The 18,319-nt window shown below is 42.4% G+C and overlaps 1 protein-coding gene across 3 annotated transcripts in view; it reads right to left on the bottom strand.

Annotated features, from left to right (window-relative positions):
• Nucleotides 1-18,319, bottom strand: part of LOC127430415 (cytoplasmic polyadenylation element-binding protein 4-like) — a 61,293-nt gene that overhangs the window by 8,259 nt on the left and 34,715 nt on the right. For 2 of the 3 annotated variants that reach the window (XM_051680160.1, XM_051680159.1), the window contains exons 5-10: nucleotides 15,982-16,005; nucleotides 14,888-15,058; nucleotides 14,673-14,762; nucleotides 13,039-13,157; nucleotides 12,724-12,838; nucleotides 9,727-9,908 (exon numbers count right to left, since the gene is read on the bottom strand). In XM_051680160.1, coding sequence (XP_051536120.1) covers nucleotides 9,727-9,908; nucleotides 12,724-12,838; nucleotides 13,039-13,157; nucleotides 14,673-14,762; nucleotides 14,888-15,058; nucleotides 15,982-16,005 — 701 coding nt within the window. The remainder of the gene's footprint in view (nucleotides 1-9,726; nucleotides 9,909-12,723; nucleotides 12,839-13,038; nucleotides 13,158-14,672; nucleotides 14,763-14,887; nucleotides 15,059-15,981; nucleotides 16,006-18,319) is intronic. The other variant, XM_051680161.1, reaches the window with a different exon arrangement.

An 18,319-nucleotide genomic window follows, 5' to 3' on the forward strand; every position in this document is an offset into this window, starting at 1 on the left:
TACATTTGATGTTCAGCTGTTTTTTTTTATTTTTTTTTATGTAAAATACCAGTCAAATATAAAATCTTAGTAATCCGATAATATCAGACAATGCTGCACAAAGAATTTTAATAGTTTTTGTTTTGTTCCCAGTAACAAATATTTTACTTCTCAATAAACTACACACTTAAAACTATTTAAAAGGTTTTCTGAGAAGCAAAATTGCTTAGGTTAGATTTATGTCTGCAAAGATAAATACATTTTACCAAGGGATATTCAAGATATATTCTTTGAAATCAAGGTAATATCTTAATAAATAATGTTTCTTCATGGTGCAGCATCGAACCTTTAGGCACGTGACATTTACAGTCTGTTATAATTATCTCTTATAATACAGTTTCTCCTACCGTTAAACGCAGTAATCACGTGTCTGGATGGTGAAATGCATATGGTATTGTATGCAGATGAGGATATGCATAGTAAAACGTCCTGGTCACTTTCGTAACCTCCGTTCCCTGACGGAGGGAATGAGACGTTGTGTCAATGTAGTGACACTAGGGGTCCCTATACGAAATGCCACAACTAGCTGAACTGTGTTACGTGAACTGGCCGTGTGTGACGGGCAGACCACTGTGTGCCTCGTAGCCAGCGCACGAGGCCGACACGTAACCTCCCCCAACGCTGTTATGAGTGTTGAACGGCCCTTCGGGAACAAGTCGACTGCCCAAAAGATAGATACAGGCTAGACCAGTCGTGGCCTCTTATCCTCTTTTTTTTCTCTCCCCCCGAAAAAAAGAGTGAAATTTGTTAACCGACTGGGGCCACCAGGTCTACGTCGGGGGGGGGGTGTCACTCCCAAGGGGAAGACACCGCGGAGACCAGACCACACCCCACCCGGGGGGGGGGGTATTTTGAGTGGAAATACGTCACATGGTCTTGCCAAGCCTTGTCGGAAGTATGTCATGTGGAGAAGTCCCATGGTAGGTCCTACCCTACGGGGGAGGAGTTTCTACAAACATGGTGACTGGGGCAGAGGGGCCTCTGCTCAAGGAAGACACAGTTTACCAACAGGGAAACAAATTAGCGGAAGATATACGTTGCATGGGGTTACCTATGGGGAACCAACACATGCGGAGCACCTACCCCAGTACAGTGCTTAGTTAGCACATGTAGTTTCTCCGCAAACTCGTCTGCCACAGGGCTCGGAGGAAGTCATCCAGGGAACACAGTTTGTGAACACTACTGGGAGTCAACAACGCACGTCTTCAGCTCAGGGAAGGTGAAAGGCGCTATGCACAAGCGATACACCCGGCCAGCTGTCCCAGACTTACCTAGACGGGATGAAACCAGCTCCACCCGGAGATTGTAGAACCTCGCAAAGGTGTTGGGTGTTGCCCAGCCCACTTCTCTGCAAATGTCTGTATGGAGGGATTCAACCTCCTGGCGCCACTCAGGAACCTGATGATCAGGTCGTGCTTCCCTAAGGACTTACCGTCCACTGTGTCGTGGTGTGCCGCTATAGCGGCTACATACACCTTCAAGGTGGAGGGGGACAGCCGCCCTTCCAACCTCTCCTGTAGAAAGGAAAGCACCAACCCAACTGTGCATCTCTGGGGGTCTTCATGTCGGGAAGAACACCACTTAGCGAACAGACGGCACTTCAAGGCATACAGGCGCCTCATAGAGGGGGCCCTAGCCTGAGAGATCGTGTCTACCACCGTGGGTGGTAGGCCACTTAAGTGTTCCGTGTCCCATCCAGGGGCTAGACATGGAGATTCCAGAGGTCTGGTCGCGGATGCCAGATGGTGCCCCGTCCCTGAGAAAGAAGGTCCTTCCTCAGGGGAATTCACCGGGGGGGGGGGCTGTAGCGAGGAGCGTGAGGTCCGAGAACCACGTCTGGGTGGGCCAGTAGGGTGCTACCAGGACGACCTGCTCCTCGTCCTCCCTGACCTTGCACAGGGTCTGTGCAAGTAGGCTCACTGGGGGAAACACATATTTGCGTAGTCCAGGGTCCAGCTGTATGCCAGCGCGTCTATACCAAGAGGTGCCTCAGTCAGGGCGTACCAGAGCGGGCAGTGGGAGGATTCTTGGGAAGCGAACAGGTCTACCTGTGCCTGCCCGAATCGACTCCAAATCAGCTGGACCACCTGAGGGTGGAGTCTCCACTCTCCCCTGAGGGTAACCTGTCATGACAGCGCGTCCGCTGCAGTGTTGAGGTCGCCCGGGATGTGAGTGGCTCGCAGCGACTTGAGGTGCTGTGGCGAGCTGTGACATACAATGGGAGCGTAAACCGCCTTGACGGTTGACGTATGCCACCGTTGCCGTGTTGTCTGTCCGAACTAACACATGCTTGCCTTGGATCAATGGCCAAAACCTCCGTAGGGCGAGCACAATTGCCAACAACTCGAGGCAGTTGATGTGCCAACGCTCATACAGCACCCCAGCCCGTTTTGGAGGCATCTGTCATAACCACGACGTGCCTGGAGACCTGCTCTAGGGGAAAGCCTGCCCGTAGAAATGTGAGGTCAGTCCAAGGGCTGAAGAGGTGGCGACAGACTGGCGTGATGGCCACACAATGTGTCCCGCAGCACCATTCCCACCTCGGGACTCGAGTCTGGAGCCAGTGCTGAAGCGGTCTCATATGCATCAACACGAGCGGAGTGGCCACCGCTGAGGATGCCATATGCCCCAGGAGTCTCTGAAACAGTTTCAGTGGAACCGCTGCCTTCTGTCTGAACGCCTTCAAACAGGTCAGCACCGACTGTGCACGCTCATTCATGAGGCACGCCATCATCGAGACTGAGTCCAACTCCAAGCCGAGAAAATAAATGCTCTGAACCGGGAGGAGCTTGCTCTTTTCCCATTTGACCCGAAGCCCTAGTCAGCTGAGGTGCGAGAGCACCAGGTCCCTGTGCGCACACAACACATCCCGAGAGTGAGCTAGGATTAGCCAGTCGTTGAGATAGTTGAGGATGCGAATGCCCACTTCCAAGAGCTGCCTCTGCGACCTTCGTGAAGACGCAAGGGGACAAGGACAGGCCGAATGGGAAGACCTTGTACTGATACGCCCGACTCTCGAATGCAAATCGCAGGAAGGGTCTGTGTCGAGGTAGAATCGAGACGTGGAAGTACGTGTCCTTCAGGTCTACCGCCGCAAACCAATCTTGATGCCGGACGCTCGCTAGAATGCATTTTTGCATCAGCATCTTTAACGGGAATCTGTGAAAAGCCCAGTTCAGTACTCGCAGGTCCAACATTGGCCGCAACCCACCGCCTTTCTTCGGTACAATGAAGTAGGGGCTGTAAAACCCCTTCTTCATCTCGGCCGGAGGGACAGGCTCTATCGCACCCTTCCGTAGGAGGGTAGCGATTTCTGCGCGCAAGGTAGTGCCGTTCTCGCCCTTCACCGAGGTGAAGTGGACGCTGCTTAACTTGGGCGGATGCCTGGAGAACTGAATGAGTTGGACGGTCTGCACCAGCCATAGCAACGGGTTGGAAAGAGCAAGCCACGCGTCCAAGCTCCAGGCGAGGGGGACCAAGGGGACAATCTTGTGGGATTTACCGGCGGGTGGGGCCTCGTGGCGGGGCAGAGCCTGAGGTGCCATGTCGTGCCGTGGCCGTGCTGAGTTCAGGGACATCGAAGCACTTACCTGGCTCCTTGTGACCACCCCCGGAACAGCCTGGGATGGGGGAGGAAGAGGCTTGTCCTCGTGACCCATGGAGACTGTCACATCGGGGGTGGATTTGTGCCACAGCTGGGCGCGCAAGGGCGGGGTGACCGCCACTGGAGCGCCAAACCTGCCGAAATGGAATGGTGGACAGTGGTCATGATGATGGCCGTGTGCACCGGGTATGTGACCCAGGGAACAAGGAAACCGCTCTTTTGCTGAACTCTTGGGTACCGCAGCCACTTGGGCATGCAGAGAAATTAAATAAAAAGGTAACAAAAGATTCTCCTCCCGGCCCTCCACCGGGGGATTGAGTGGTCTGCTTACCAGCTCCAGAGCAGCGGGTTTCCTCGTCCCTGGGTCGCCCGTCTCAGGGGCACTTCAAAGCCTTTCTCGGGTTCTTGGCGGCCGGCCGGAAGACAGGTGGCGTCTACTTCCTGCGGTGGGCTCCACGTCGGGGCCGGGCCGTGGGGGCGGGCTGCGGCAGAGCCGGTGCAGTCACTGCAGGAGGACGCCCTTGGCGACGAGCAGACGGGGTGCGGGATCTTGAGCCATGCCGGGGCAGGATGTGTTGGATAGCTTCCGTCTGCTGCTTCACCGCCGAGAACTGCTGTGTAAAGTCCTTGACAGTGTCGCCGAACAGGCCAACCTGGGAAATGGGGGCGCCAAGGAACCGTGCCTTGTCGGCCTCTCCCATCTCGACCAGGCTGAGCCAAAGGTGGTGCTCCTGGACCACCAAAGTGGACATCGCCCGCCCGACAGACCGCGCCATGACCTTCGTCGCCCGGAGGGCGAGGTCGGTCGCCGAGTGCAGTTCCTGCATCAATCCCGGGGCGGAACTACCCTCATGCAGTTCCTTTAGCTCCTTGGCTTGGTGGACTTGCAGGAGAGCCGTGGCGTGCAGGGCGGAGACGGCTTGTCCAGCGGCACCTTAGGCCTTGGCCGTCAGGGATGACGTAAACCTACAGGCCTTGGACAGGAGCTTCGGGCGCCCGCGCCAGGTGGCGGCACTCTGCGGGCATAGGTGCACCGCGATCGCCGAATACCCCTTGGCCGCCCCACCATCGAGGGTAGTGAGGGCAGGGAGCTGAAAGATCGGGACCGGGCAGTAAAAGGTGCCTCCCATGACCTTGTCAGCTCCTCGTGCACTTCCGGGAAGAAAGGAACTGGGGCGGGGTGGGGCGTGGCTGTGAGCGGCACCGCGAGCCCAGGAACCAATCATCGAGCCGGGAGGGTTCAGGTGAGAGCGGAGGGTTCCTTTATGAGAATAAATAAAGGCAGAGGCTATTTTAAGTGTAAAAAGCAACAAAAATCATCTTCTTTGCACTGAGTGCAAATAGCGTTAGATGCTGGACGGCTCGCAATACCCAGATGAGCGGTCTGATATGTGGATGTGTGGTATGTTAAAATATGCAAAATATGTAATTTTATTTTCATATTGTGCTTCCGGACAATTTGGATAAAATATAATTTACGTACACAGTGCCAGCACTAAAAGCAAAACGATGTTATCTGCAGGCTTTTTTTCATGTGGAGTTCAAAACGGCATGAATCATGTGAAGGCGACATCACGACTGCTGTAGCAAAGTGGATAGCCACAACTTATATTGTGGAGGATGAGAGTTTGAGAGATTTAATGACCATTGCAATGAACACACAACCTATGGGGACTAGGGTTGCAGCGGTATACCACAGTATGCCACGGTATGAAAATTAACAGTTTTCATACCATGTACATTTGCTTATCTACGGTATTGAGAAAAAAAAAATGCAACCGGACGGAGAATCTCACCTGTGCGTGCGCATCTCCTTTCCTCCTTGACTGCCTGTCAGACTCGTCAACATGCGCCACACACAAACGTGCAGCGGAGAAAATGTCAGACAGAAGCGAGGCGAGGGGGTCTGACATAAGTGAGTGTGTGTGTGTGAGTTAAAGCAGTATTTCTCAACTGGTGGGTCACGACCCAAAAGTGGGTCGTAGGTCTATTCGGACTGGGTCGCGGACAGCAGGGAAAGAACAATGCCATGGTTCTCCCATTGAAGATATTTCGGAAGCTGCCCAAGTGATAGCCTATTTAGGACTGCCGAGGCAGATTTAATAATAATCTCGCAATCAGCTAAAGGCTTCTCATCTGCACTTTCGCACGAGTGTAACGGAACCAGCTCGCGATCATGATCTGCTCTTCTCTCTGGTGCGTGCGTGCGTGCAACAACCGGGCTTCCCTTGATATTGCAGATCGCAGACCTCAAAACTGATGAGATCCATTTAAATTCTAGTGAGAATTTTCTAGTTTAAAGCTTTACGGAGGTAGTCATGTCGAACCTCTCAAACAGCAGGCAGCCCTGACATGCCAAACAGCACTGAGGAGGACAAGAGCAATACTGTGCTATCCGCTAATCACCTTTACAAAATTGTTTCATGATTTTACATGAGTAAAAGTAACTGTTATATTTTGACAAAAGGTTATAGTTTCATATAAAATAATCTAAAGGTAGAATCTATTAGACCTCATTTTATATCAACAGTGGCAGTTGAAGTTTCAAGATGTGTTTCAGCTAGTATTTATTTTTTCATAAATACTATAATTTGTTATTATTATTACTATTATTTAAGACTAGCCACACTGACCTAACCATGGTAATGAGGAGCCTTTCCTCCTGTGTAATATGTATGTTCTGTTTGAATGATGTTTGAAATTAGGAAACAAACGGGATAATAATGGGCTCATATAAGTAAATATGCTCTTCAATTTTTAAAAGGGGGGAGAGAAAACTTCCTGTCGCTTTTGTTGTTGACTTCAACAACAAAAATAATGTCACTTTATGCATGTCCTTGTACTTAAAACCATGAACAAAACTATGCAACATAAAAGGAAATGCGACCCAGGATACATTAAATACAGGTTATGTTTTTACTGTGGTGGGTCTCCACTTGATTTCCAATGTAAAATCTGGTCCTGAAGCAAAACCAGTTGAGAACCACCGAGTTAAAGGTACAGACAGGAGCAGTCTGGCTGCGCTGTCGCGCACCTACAGTATATGTTAATTGTTAATAATCATAGGATATTACTTTAAAAGCTCACACAGCTGATGTTATTTTTCATTTAGTAGTTAATTTAACATGCTATGCTAACATGTAAACTAACATCTTTTAGTTATAATACATGTTATAGTTACATGCTATTTTTTTTTTATCATGTTTATAATTCGGTTTATTATTATAATTCTGTTAGCTTTCTTATTCTATTTATTTTATTTATTTTCAAAAGGAAGACTTTTTTTTTACGTACTTCCATAAAATAAAATGGTTTGAAGTTTCAATTATAATAAAGCGTTTGTTCAACCAAAAAAAAAAAAAAAAAAAACCTTCTGTTTTCACTCCTTTAAGGGTCATTGTAACTGATAATAATAACTGATAATAATAACTGTGTAATACCATATACCGTGATACCGTGAAACTGTGATATTTTCTGAGATGGTTATCGTACCGTGAAAATCTCATACCGTGGCAACTCTAATGGGGACTAGTCCTTTCAATCAGATTAAAAAGTATGTGGACAAACTTTAGGTTGGCTTGAAAAAGCCTGGTGTGTAAGTTTCAGATTGATGGACGGACAATCGATCGATAGAGAGAGAAATACAGATTACTAGAGACAGAAAGACAGATAAATTAGATAGAGTAGCTAAAGGTCTTGTGTGGCAAATTTGAATTTTGACAGTTGGAGTTTGAATAGTCTTGGCCCATCTGAACATTCCGTCAATGTAAGTGAATGGGATTTTTCCAGTTTTTGATCATCCGCTGTTGGAAAACCGTAAGTCCAATCAGTTAGAAAAGATCCCTTCTCCAAAGGGTCTGTGCATTTATGTCTATATTGAGGAATACTTTGTTTGGAAAATGTTAATAAAACATTACTATAACATATTCTTTTCTTTTCTAAGAAGGAACTAAATGCATTTTGACAGGAAAAGTAGTATATCCACCTTATTCCTGGGGGTCTTACTGGGAAATGGATGTGGGATGAACTTCCGCCGGAAGTCATCCTGTAGCATTCGCTAAAGTAGGCAGCGGTCATTTAGACCTCGTTTACAGCTGGTATTAGGATGTGACTCAGATGATCCGATGACAAGTGATCAGCACTTGGGGTGCAAAACCTTTTGTGATCGAATCACAAAAAACACATACGGAGGTAGTCAAAAACTCATTTGAAACACTGTAAACACCATCCGGGATGCAGCGAAGTGCCACTCCTTATCTGTCAATCAACTGCTGCAAAATCAAGTTTAAACTCTTCATGACTCTGGTGACACATGGCTTTAAAAAGAAATAACTGTCCAATCGGGAAAAATTGAAAACAAGCTTACATATACACGTACGAGATCTTTAAGGATCTTCTTCAGTGTCTTCGTGTGCACTTACAGTAGATGAAATTTCAGCTGTACCTGGTGTGCCATTTTTCCAAGCTTCTTTGTCTTTTGTGACATTTTTCCGGTTTATTAATTAATGATGTAATGATGCTATATGTCACAAGTGCTCACAGGAGATGCATTTGTGCAACCAACAGCGATGTGTCTCGCCTGACCACATGTGATCGGATCACCCAAGATACATCTTAATACTGTGATGATGTGCATTACCAATACCTGTTGTTCTACAAGAATCCAGTAGATGGTACTGTGTTACAAAAAATGTTACAAATGGTTTGAGAAACAGACCTACAAGACCAACATGTAATGTGCAATCAGTCAATAAACAGAGACATGTTGAGATTTGAGTAAATAAGTGAGTTATTTTACTTTGAACCACTGATCAAAACAAATACCAGCTATAAACAAGGTCTTAGTGAGTATTGTATTATGTTTTGCACAAGTCATTTCGGCTAGAACATGTTACGATGTCCTTACAGAGCTCAGGAATAACATGTGCTGTTCGTAGCTCTACATACATCCTAAGGCCACTTCTTGAAATCGTCCTCCCAAACCTCTATTAAAAATGGAATGGCTATCCGTATATTGTCCTTATTAAGCTCCATCAGGCTGTACGCACATTTAGAAGTATGAATGAATGATCAACACGGCAACGAAAAATGAATGATCGCAAGATGCAAATACAACTGTGTTTACTTCTTAGCGGAAATACCTCCCACATTTCGTACAAAGCATCACGGGGCATATAAATAAGGTGACATCTATGCATCTGTTCGTCAACTTAAAACTCTTCAGGCATGTTTAGTAAGTTCGATTCTTTGGTTTTTGTGCACCTGTGTTGTGTTCTGTTGTAACTATCACTGTGGTGGACCCGTTTTTAGATAAACAAAATGGGTTTTTGTTTGAACACCCCATCTCGCGAGTGGGGGCAGAGCAACTGCTGCTCCCATGCACTCTCATGAATGCCCACAAGACAGCAACAGTTGGTGATGATTTCCCCTAAATAGTAAACGGTTTGTTTCTCGACAATTTTTTTTACACTTTCATAACAATCATGAGTCTCCTTGGAATAATTTATTAGACTTCTTATTTATACTTTTGTGTTCATTTGAAGCTTGAAGAGTTGGTCACCATATGACATCACTGAGCACAAATTTTTTTCACAAGTTCACCTTTTGTGTTAAGAAAAAGTAAGTTATATGGGGTTATAACAACACAGGGGTGAATAAACAATGACAGAATTTTCATTTATGGTTGAACTATCCCTTTAATCACTTTCAAAATTTGTGTTAATTGCAATTAACTATGAAAAAAACTTGTGCTTAATCGCGATTAAATATTTGAATCGACTGACAGCACTACTTAATTTTAATAACAGAGAGCCAAAACCTGGACATTTTCAGGCCTCTAAAAACAGCTCATATATCTTAATTTGAATAATTCAGCACTGCATCGAAGAAATGCATTCAAATTGCAAACAAAACTTCATGCAAAACAGGTATCTGTTCATCAGCCAAAAACATGTTGGAACGTCACAACTGAAGTTTGAACAGAGTCCAAATTCTGCTTGAGTGTTTACGAGGCTTCGCTGGATCAATGTGATTTCATGGAAGAGAACTGTGCATATGTATTTTTTGTGGAAGTCAGCACTGACCCGTTTATCGATTTCTCCATGCTGCAGTTGTACAAAGCGAGCACTGATAGCAGCAATGTAGCTCTGCTGATTAGAGAAGGCGACCCGCCCTGCTCCCTTGGGGTACTTCAGCTCGGGGTCTGTGTCGATGCCTGCGTAGCACACACCGCCATACAGCCTGTCCATGATCATCGCCAGCTCAACTGTCATGAAGACATAACATACTTAACGGTCAATGTCTAATAACAGCTGAATACATGATGTGTCTATTACAACAAACCAGACCGTCTCCACTCCTCCATACTAAAAGTGGTGGTGGGGAAAATACTTTGAAACTATCTTGACAAGCTACTACTAATTAAAAGTAGTTAAGCTACAGTCAAGCTATTCTTTGGGGGAAAAAATAGCTGGCTACACTACAAGCTGCTAAAAGAATGTGGCCAATTACATTGAAGCTAGTGAAAGGGCAGTAATTTATAAATAAGCTATTATCAATGCAATTATAACACTATGATAAAAGAGAGTGTTATTTATCCAGCACAAACACAATCAGGATCTCAATAAGTGTGACAGAACACTGGAACACAAATTTGAACTAAATATAACTAATAAAGCAAAACAATATCCTATATTATATAACCTAATTGAATTCATAGTGATGAATAGTATGTAACTAAACTTATACAGTTGTGCTCAGACGTTTGCATACCCTTGGAGAATTGGTAATATATGTACCATTTTTAAAGAAAACATGAGTGAGCAGGCAAAACACATTTCTTTTATTTCTTATGGGATTCAGCTGTAGGTTATAACAGAATGGCACAATCATAAAACAAAATATGGCAACAAAGAAAAAAATGAAATGACCCCTGTTCAAAAGTCTGCATACCCTTAGTTCTTAATACTGTGTATTGCCCCCTTTAGCATCAATGACAGCGTGCCGTCTTTTGTAATAGTTGTCTATGAAGCCCCAAATTCTTGCAGGTGGTATAGCTGCCCATTCATCTTGGCAAAATGCCTCCAGGTCATGCAAAATCTTTGGTCGTCTTGCATGAGCCGCACGTTTGAGATCTCCCCAGAGTGGCTCGATGATATTAAGGTCAGGAGACTGTGATGGCCACTCCAGAACCTTCACCTTTTTCTGCTGTAACCACTGGAGGGTCAACTTGGCCTTGTGCTTAGGGTCACTGTCGTGCTGGAAAGTCCAAGAGCGTCCCATGCGCAGCTTTCGTGCAGAAGAATGTAAATTGTCTGCCAGTATTTTCTGACAACATGCTGCATTCATCTTGCCATCAATTTTCACAAGATTCCCCGTGCCTTTAGAGCTCACACACCCCCAAAACATCAGTGAGCCACCACCATACTTCACAGTGGGTATGGTATTCTTTTCACTATATGCCTTGTTGACCCCTCTCCAAACATAGCGCTTATGGTTGTGAAAATAAAGCTCTATTTTGGTCTCGCCACTCCAAATTACAGTGTGCCAGAAGCTGTGAGGCGTGTCAAGGTGTTGTCGGGCATATTGTAACCGGGCTTTTTTGTGGCATTGGCGCAGTAAAGGCTTCTTTCTGGCAACTCGACCATGCAGCTCATTTTTGTTGAAGTATTGTCGTATTGTGCTCCTTGAAACAACCACACCATCTTTTTCCAGAGCTGCCTGTATTTCTCCTGAGGTTACCTGTGGGTTTTTCTTTGTATCCCGAACAATTCTTCTGGCAGTTGTGGCTGAAATCTTTCTTGGTCTACCTGACCTTGCCTTGGTATCAAGAGATCCCCGAATTTTCCACTTCTTAATAAGTGATTGAACAGTACTGACTGGCATTTTCAAGGCTTTGGACATCTTTTTATATCCTTTTCCATCTTTAAAAAGTTCCATTACCTTGTTACGCAGGTCTTTTGACAGTTCTTTTCTGCTCCCCATGGCTCAGTATCTATCCTGCTCAGTGCATCCACGTGAGAGCTAACAAACTCATTGACTATTTATACACAGACACTAATTGCAATTTAAAAAGCCACAGGTGTGGGAAATTAACCTTTAATTGCCATTTAAACCTGTGTGTGTCACCTTGTGTGTCTGTAACAAGGCCAAACATTCAAGAATATGTAAACTTTTGATCAGGGCCATTTGGGTGATTTAAAAAGGAGCCAAACAACTATGTGATAATAAATGGCTTCATATGATCACTATCCTTAAATAAAAGACAGTTTTTTGGCATATCAGTCATATTTTAAAAATCAATGCCAAAATGTCTCAATTTCTGCCAGGGTATGCAAACTTTTGAGCACAACTGTATTATAATATAAGCACTATTAAATGACACAAGGAGATTTTTTAGAACACCTAGTGAGTTAAGACTTGAAATAAGGGGGTTGTATAAAAAAAAAAATTAAAAAAAAAGAATAATAATAATAAAAGCGACACTATTTTGACATTTTTTGAGCTACTGTCAGGCAACTACTTGTAGATAGCAAGGTGTTGCTACTTTTAGTTAGTTTGTCCAACTCTGTATTTAAGTGATTAAGGATATAATCTCACCCAGAAACAAGACTAAATCCGCAGTCACCTAGGCTTTAAGCATGCAAAATTATTTCTGACAATGCAATGGACAGGATATAAGGTCACGCTCGAGAGCTTCTAATTTTATTAAATAATAAATTACAAATAATTATATACTCAAAATGTTAAAATAATAAATTTACTCACTTTCTAGCAACAATAAAAACATGCAGCTTTGAAACATGTATTTTTTGTACTGAGCCAAGTGGTCAGTGTATGACGTTTCGATCTTCTATTGGTCACAGGTCTTCTCATCATATGAATTTGCAGGTCAGAGTTCGCCAAGCTTGAACTTTGGTGTGCAGCGAAATACAAAATTTCTTCATATGAGCTCGTATTTCCTGTCTCCCGCATTCGGATGCATTTGAATGGAAGTGAATAAAGAGCTAAATCTAGTGTGACCACACCTTAATACTGAATAAGTTCACAAAGGAACAAAAAACCCTCATCAACCATGTTACCTGCACGAAGCGGGCGTGGCACTCCGCCCACAAATATAGTCTTCCTGGGGTCCAGGGGCTGTGATCCATCCATCACAAAATCACTATCATTAAGATTCCACGGACGAATCTGGACCTGTTACAAAAGCACAAGTCAACAAATGCAATAGCAGCTGAATGCACCAAAAACAGACAATCAAGAAAAACAGTTTTGACACAAGAAAGAAGCAAGATATGAGGATTGATTTGAAAATCTAAGTGTTAAAGACAGCAAAAATCACATTATTACATGTTGATTGATTTGAGCGGAGGTGCAGCAGTATAATTCATCCTTACAGGTTTGTCTTTAATGGTGGGGCTGGAAACACATAAGTAGAGCTTTCCATCCTCCTCAATACAGGCATCAATCAGAGCCTGAACAGAGCTCTCATCTTGAAACAAGAGGAACGCGTAACCTATGGAAAAATGCATTTTAGAGTTAGCAATAAACGCAGATTGATATATAATTGGTGCCAATTGTTGCTATTGTCTGCGGTTATCAGCAGAAATCAATGCCGATAGTTTTTTTGTTTGATTTTTTTACTCCGTGCTCCTCTGAGGTTTACGCTGGAAGACTTTACAGTTAGAATGGCTTGATTCTACAGTACAACAGTAGCCTCTAGAGTTTAAATAAAATCAATCATGCAGGGATTTGCTTCAATGCATATTTTGTCATTTTGACAAGATAATTAATTGTCCAAATTTAAGCAAGGGCATGCAAAGAAAATGCGAGTTCATGATAACAGAGCCAAGACTCCGTCATTTCAAAATAAGAGTCCCTTTTGACCTTGTTTATATTTAAAAGTCCCACGTTATGAACCAAATCTAAATTTTTTTCCTAGGAGCATCCTATAGCTTTCCTATGCATCCAAGTGCATTCACTCCTAACATCTGACCAAAAGTTAAATTTCAGGCTGCAGATGATGTTTGGCAGGCATGGGACAATGGTAATCCTTACACAGATTCAGAATTTATATAAGGTATCATTTTATTTTAACATGGTTGGCAGTGATTGGATGATGCTGGCCATTACTTTGAATCAGAATTAATTATGCTAATTTCTGATTCGTAAAATGCTTCAGCACTGGCTATCACTTGTTTGTTTGACAGTGCAAAAAGAAAACACTGAGAAAAGAAGAAAAAACATAGTAACATAAAAGTCAAATCAAGTCAAATAATTTTTATTTGTATAGTTTATTTGTGCTTTTCCCAATACACATTGTTCCAAAGCAGCTTTACAGAAAATCAGCTGTAATTTCTGTAATGTCTCAAACACATGAATCACAAACACTCCTGGAAACAAAGCAAAGAATTTGATTTTAAAAATCACTTTCACCACATTCTATAGTCTTATATTGCTTTTATATTTTTGTGGTGCATCGATCCATTTAGCATTCGTAATACACTGAAGGGATGATCCGCACTCTGATAATACACTACTGTTGTTTTTGTTACATAACTTTTTAGGGGAATGGACACGGACGTTTCGGCGTGCAGGTCTTCCTCAATGTGTAAAACAATCATTGAGGAAGGCCTGCACGCTGAAACTCTGTGTCCATTCTCCTAAAATGTTTTCCGATCATACCTTCAACCCATTTGAGGCCAATTAATCGGTTTTCTACCTTTTCCACCACCTTTGTTATAGGTATCGGCAAAATCCACTATCGGCCGACCTCTAGTAAGCAAACAGTCCACTGTTTTCTTTGTTAAACTTTAGTAGTCTCATCTATGGTTATCTTTTCCCTTTAAAGGAGTCGTAACATAAATTTTTTATTTTTTCCCCTTAATTAAGTTGTGGCAAAAACAGTCAATTTATGTTGTTTTTAATAACCATTTTCTGACACTAAGAATATAATGAGCAGTTTTTTGAAAGACCATCCTTTTAAAGAGTAATTTAATCCCAAGTGCCAGTTTTACTAATTTCAGCTCACCTTTTGGGGGGAAGTATGACTTGCTTTCTGCTTTATGAGGCCAGTCCACAAACAGGTGCCCAAAGCGACGAAAACTAGCAGTTATCTCATCTAGGTAGGATAATATCACATATAAAAATAAGAGTCTTTTCAGTGCACATAAAAGAAAACAGTTTTAAAGCCAACACCAAACCTTAAAACAGCAGTGTAGAGGTCACCCTAAATTACTTGAATACCTTCGTCTATGTCAGGGGGGAGGCCACCAACAAAGACTTTGCGAGAGTAGCGCTCCACCCTCTCTCCGTTCTGGTGAGGGAAGCAGTGGGGGGATCCGAGGCCGGGCAGACCCTGATCAGCTCTTTCCTCATCTGGGAAGCCATCTTCCATGGGGAACAGGGATGAGTGTCCTGAAGGGGTAGAAGGCGAGTTAACATCTGGCACAGTGTCTATGCTGTATCCCTGCACCACAGAGTGAATTTAATTCAACTGACGGATTACGCTGATCCCAAGCAATACTGTGAAGACAGAAAACGGTGTCAAGTTGATTGTGAAATTTTGAAAGCATAGAGATTTTTGAAGTCTGTATTATGGCAACTCTGTTCCTGTAATCAAACAAATCATAGCCCACATTTTTATTTGATAATCAAAGGCATTTTCACATTATCACTATATGAATCAACGTTTAATCAATGATTGTGTCAGACATGTATAGAAAGGATGGATGTGTATGTTAAAGTCATGAGTGGAAATGGAAAAACAAATGCATGTGCAGTGAAAAGCTTGTTTGTTGTCGAAATATTTTATAATTGCAGCTATAATCTGGGCCACATACTTCTTTAAAATGGAAGCCCAACAGGTTATTAAAAGAACATTTTGTCAGTGTCTCTCTACATCTGTTGGCCAGTTTGTGGTCATGTAGCACTGCAGCAGAGTTTCAGCAGTGATAAAGGGTGAGGGTTGAAGTATTATTCTGAGTCCTCTAGCTCAAGCCAAATTTCAAGAGTTTATGTAAGGGAGTTAGCCACAACTGTGGCATGTGTGTGTGTGTGTGTGTGTGTGTGTGTCTGTGTGTGTGTTCGGCTGCACAAACCACAGAGAAGCCCCAATCAAATATACTTTGCAAAAGAAAAAAGAAAAACACTGGAGTACTGCAGGAAAGAGGCACACAATTAATACACAAATGGAAATGAAGGCTGCACATGTGCATGCAAACAACCAACAATGCCCCAAAAACACTTCATGCAGATGCTGGCATAATTCCACCAATATCTAAGACAGACTAGAAAGTCGTTTTAAATTTCGCTTATTTGGATTGTTAAAAGTTCTTTACCTCGTCGCCTCCCATAATTCCTTGCTGCATGTAAAATAAGATGATCACAAGTAACACATCCCCAATGATAAATGTGGACTCTTACTAAACTGCTTAAACTAACAGGAAAACTAGACTGTCAAATCTGAACAGTTTTGTGTGTTTTTAGGTTAAAATTGTCTTAAGTTTGGATGTTCACTTCTTAAAGGTGCTGTAAGCGATTTTTTCATGGAAAAGTATGCAAAACATGTTCCTACTCCCTTAAAGATATAAATTAAATAAGTGTCCTGAAATATCTCAATGGTCTCTGTAGACTTTGTAAACAGTAAACAAAAATGTTTGCTTTTAACACGTAACAAACTTATCACCTGTCAATCATTTTGCTCGTTCTCATAGTGTTGTATTTGAAAGGGATCATTGAGGCTATGATTCATAACGTTTGTCAGTTGAGGACGCTATTGTGCCACTGTTGAATTTGACAGCCACAGGAACAAAAAAAGCTGCTCTTTTGCTCGGTTTTGGTTTCAAAATTATCTTTGGAGGGCGGGGTTTTGGAATGAGGGGGTGTGGCTAATTCAATGACTCCATCACATGAAAGCTTCAGAACACTATAATCACTTACAGCACCTTTAAACAATCAAGTACGGTTTATATCAAAAACAGATAAATGTTTATTGCCCCATTTCATCATCTAATTTTTTGTATGGTAAGCGCACATACACTCTTTAGAGAATGTGCAAGGTTCAACACAAGTATATTAATAACATTTATGGCATGCTGTTTATTACAACACAAATTATTTTAACTCATCCCTCTGTTTGTAAAAACAAAAATCACATTTACAGTAGTGCACTTGGAAGTCTATGGGGCAAGCCATTCTGGAGTGTTTAAATGCAGAAATATCAAGCTTGTTTTTTTGTTTAAATGCTTACAAGAATTATTAGTTATTTGAACTGTAAAGTTGTCTAAATAGTTTTTTGCTGTGGGACTACTGTTCGAGGTGGATGAACTTCTGATTAAGATGTGCCAGCATAATTCCTGAGGACGAATTGTTCTTGATGTAAACACTTTCTGGCCTCTTAACGGTCAATTTCTAGTCTCCTAACACATATCAAGCCAAAGTTAGTGGTTTGTTGGTATTACATGGTCATGACAGGAGTTGAAAGATTGGATCTAACTTCACTTTAAAGGTTAGTCAGTAGTCATGTCCCATCCAAGTTACAAATTAAATTTATGCGAATATTCGGAATAGATCAATAATTTAAAAAAAACTATATTTGCAGATAAAAAGTTGCTTTTCCAGAGAACAAAATTTCACATTTTGGAGAAACTGATGCAAAATAGAAATGAAACTGAAGTTAAAACCGCTGTGGCTCTTTTATTAAACATAATGAATTACTTGGGTTTAAGAGTGTGCAGACAAAATGCTCTAACGAACTTGCTTCCTAGCGTTCAGCGGCAGATGCCTTATGTCTGGATGTGAAAGCATGTCACACAGTTTTGGAAGTTAATAGCAGCCAAGTTCAATGGCAGGCTTTGTCATTAAAGAATAACCAGAGCAACATTTGAGATGCTACGCAATCATGATATTGATGATATTCTATGAGCGTATTACGTATTTACATGGTTTGTTGAGGCAAAGCCACATACATTTTTGATGTGCATCTACTGTATATTCTTATATAAACTCTATATGAATTTATTTAGTAAATGTGTTTCTATCATAGTTTATGCGAATGTCTTCAAATCAAATAAAAATATTTTTATCAACTACAAGTGTATATTTTGGATATTTAATTTGCATCTTGGTGTTTCCATCCAGACTTTTTATTTGTTATCCCAAAAGTTGCATAAAAAAAAAAAATATGTTGATGGAACCCAGCTAGTAATTTTATCACACCAGTTTAATGTGTACAATATTTAAGCCTCATGGCCATACATTCGAAATGTGTATTTTAACATTTGTCCTTGTGCAACACCTTGCCCCACAGTCTTTCATTATAAGAGTGTTACTGTAAACACGATTTTTGTTTGGTCATTAAACTAAGGAACAAATCGAAATTATTTTCTGTTGTAATCAACAGCATGTTACAGATGATGTTGAGAGTTTAATCTCTATTGAACTTGGAACGTTACTTTAACTAAACTAGACTCAAACTGGTAACTAAACTGTCTACATTTTCATGGCTCAGTGACTCAAAAGAAAGTTGGAAGAATGTATATGAAGGTGCCCTTGTGCAACTGCTGTAACACATGTGATTCTGCCTACCTGTACAAACGTGTCTTAGTTCAGAGCCCACTTATGAACAACAACAATGAAATCATGAGAGCTCCCCATCTCATTCTAAATGTTGTTTGG

Source organism: Myxocyprinus asiaticus, chromosome 40 (genome assembly GCF_019703515.2).
Source record: "Myxocyprinus asiaticus isolate MX2 ecotype Aquarium Trade chromosome 40, UBuf_Myxa_2, whole genome shotgun sequence".
NCBI classification, from domain to species: domain Eukaryota; kingdom Metazoa; phylum Chordata; class Actinopteri; order Cypriniformes; family Catostomidae; genus Myxocyprinus; species Myxocyprinus asiaticus.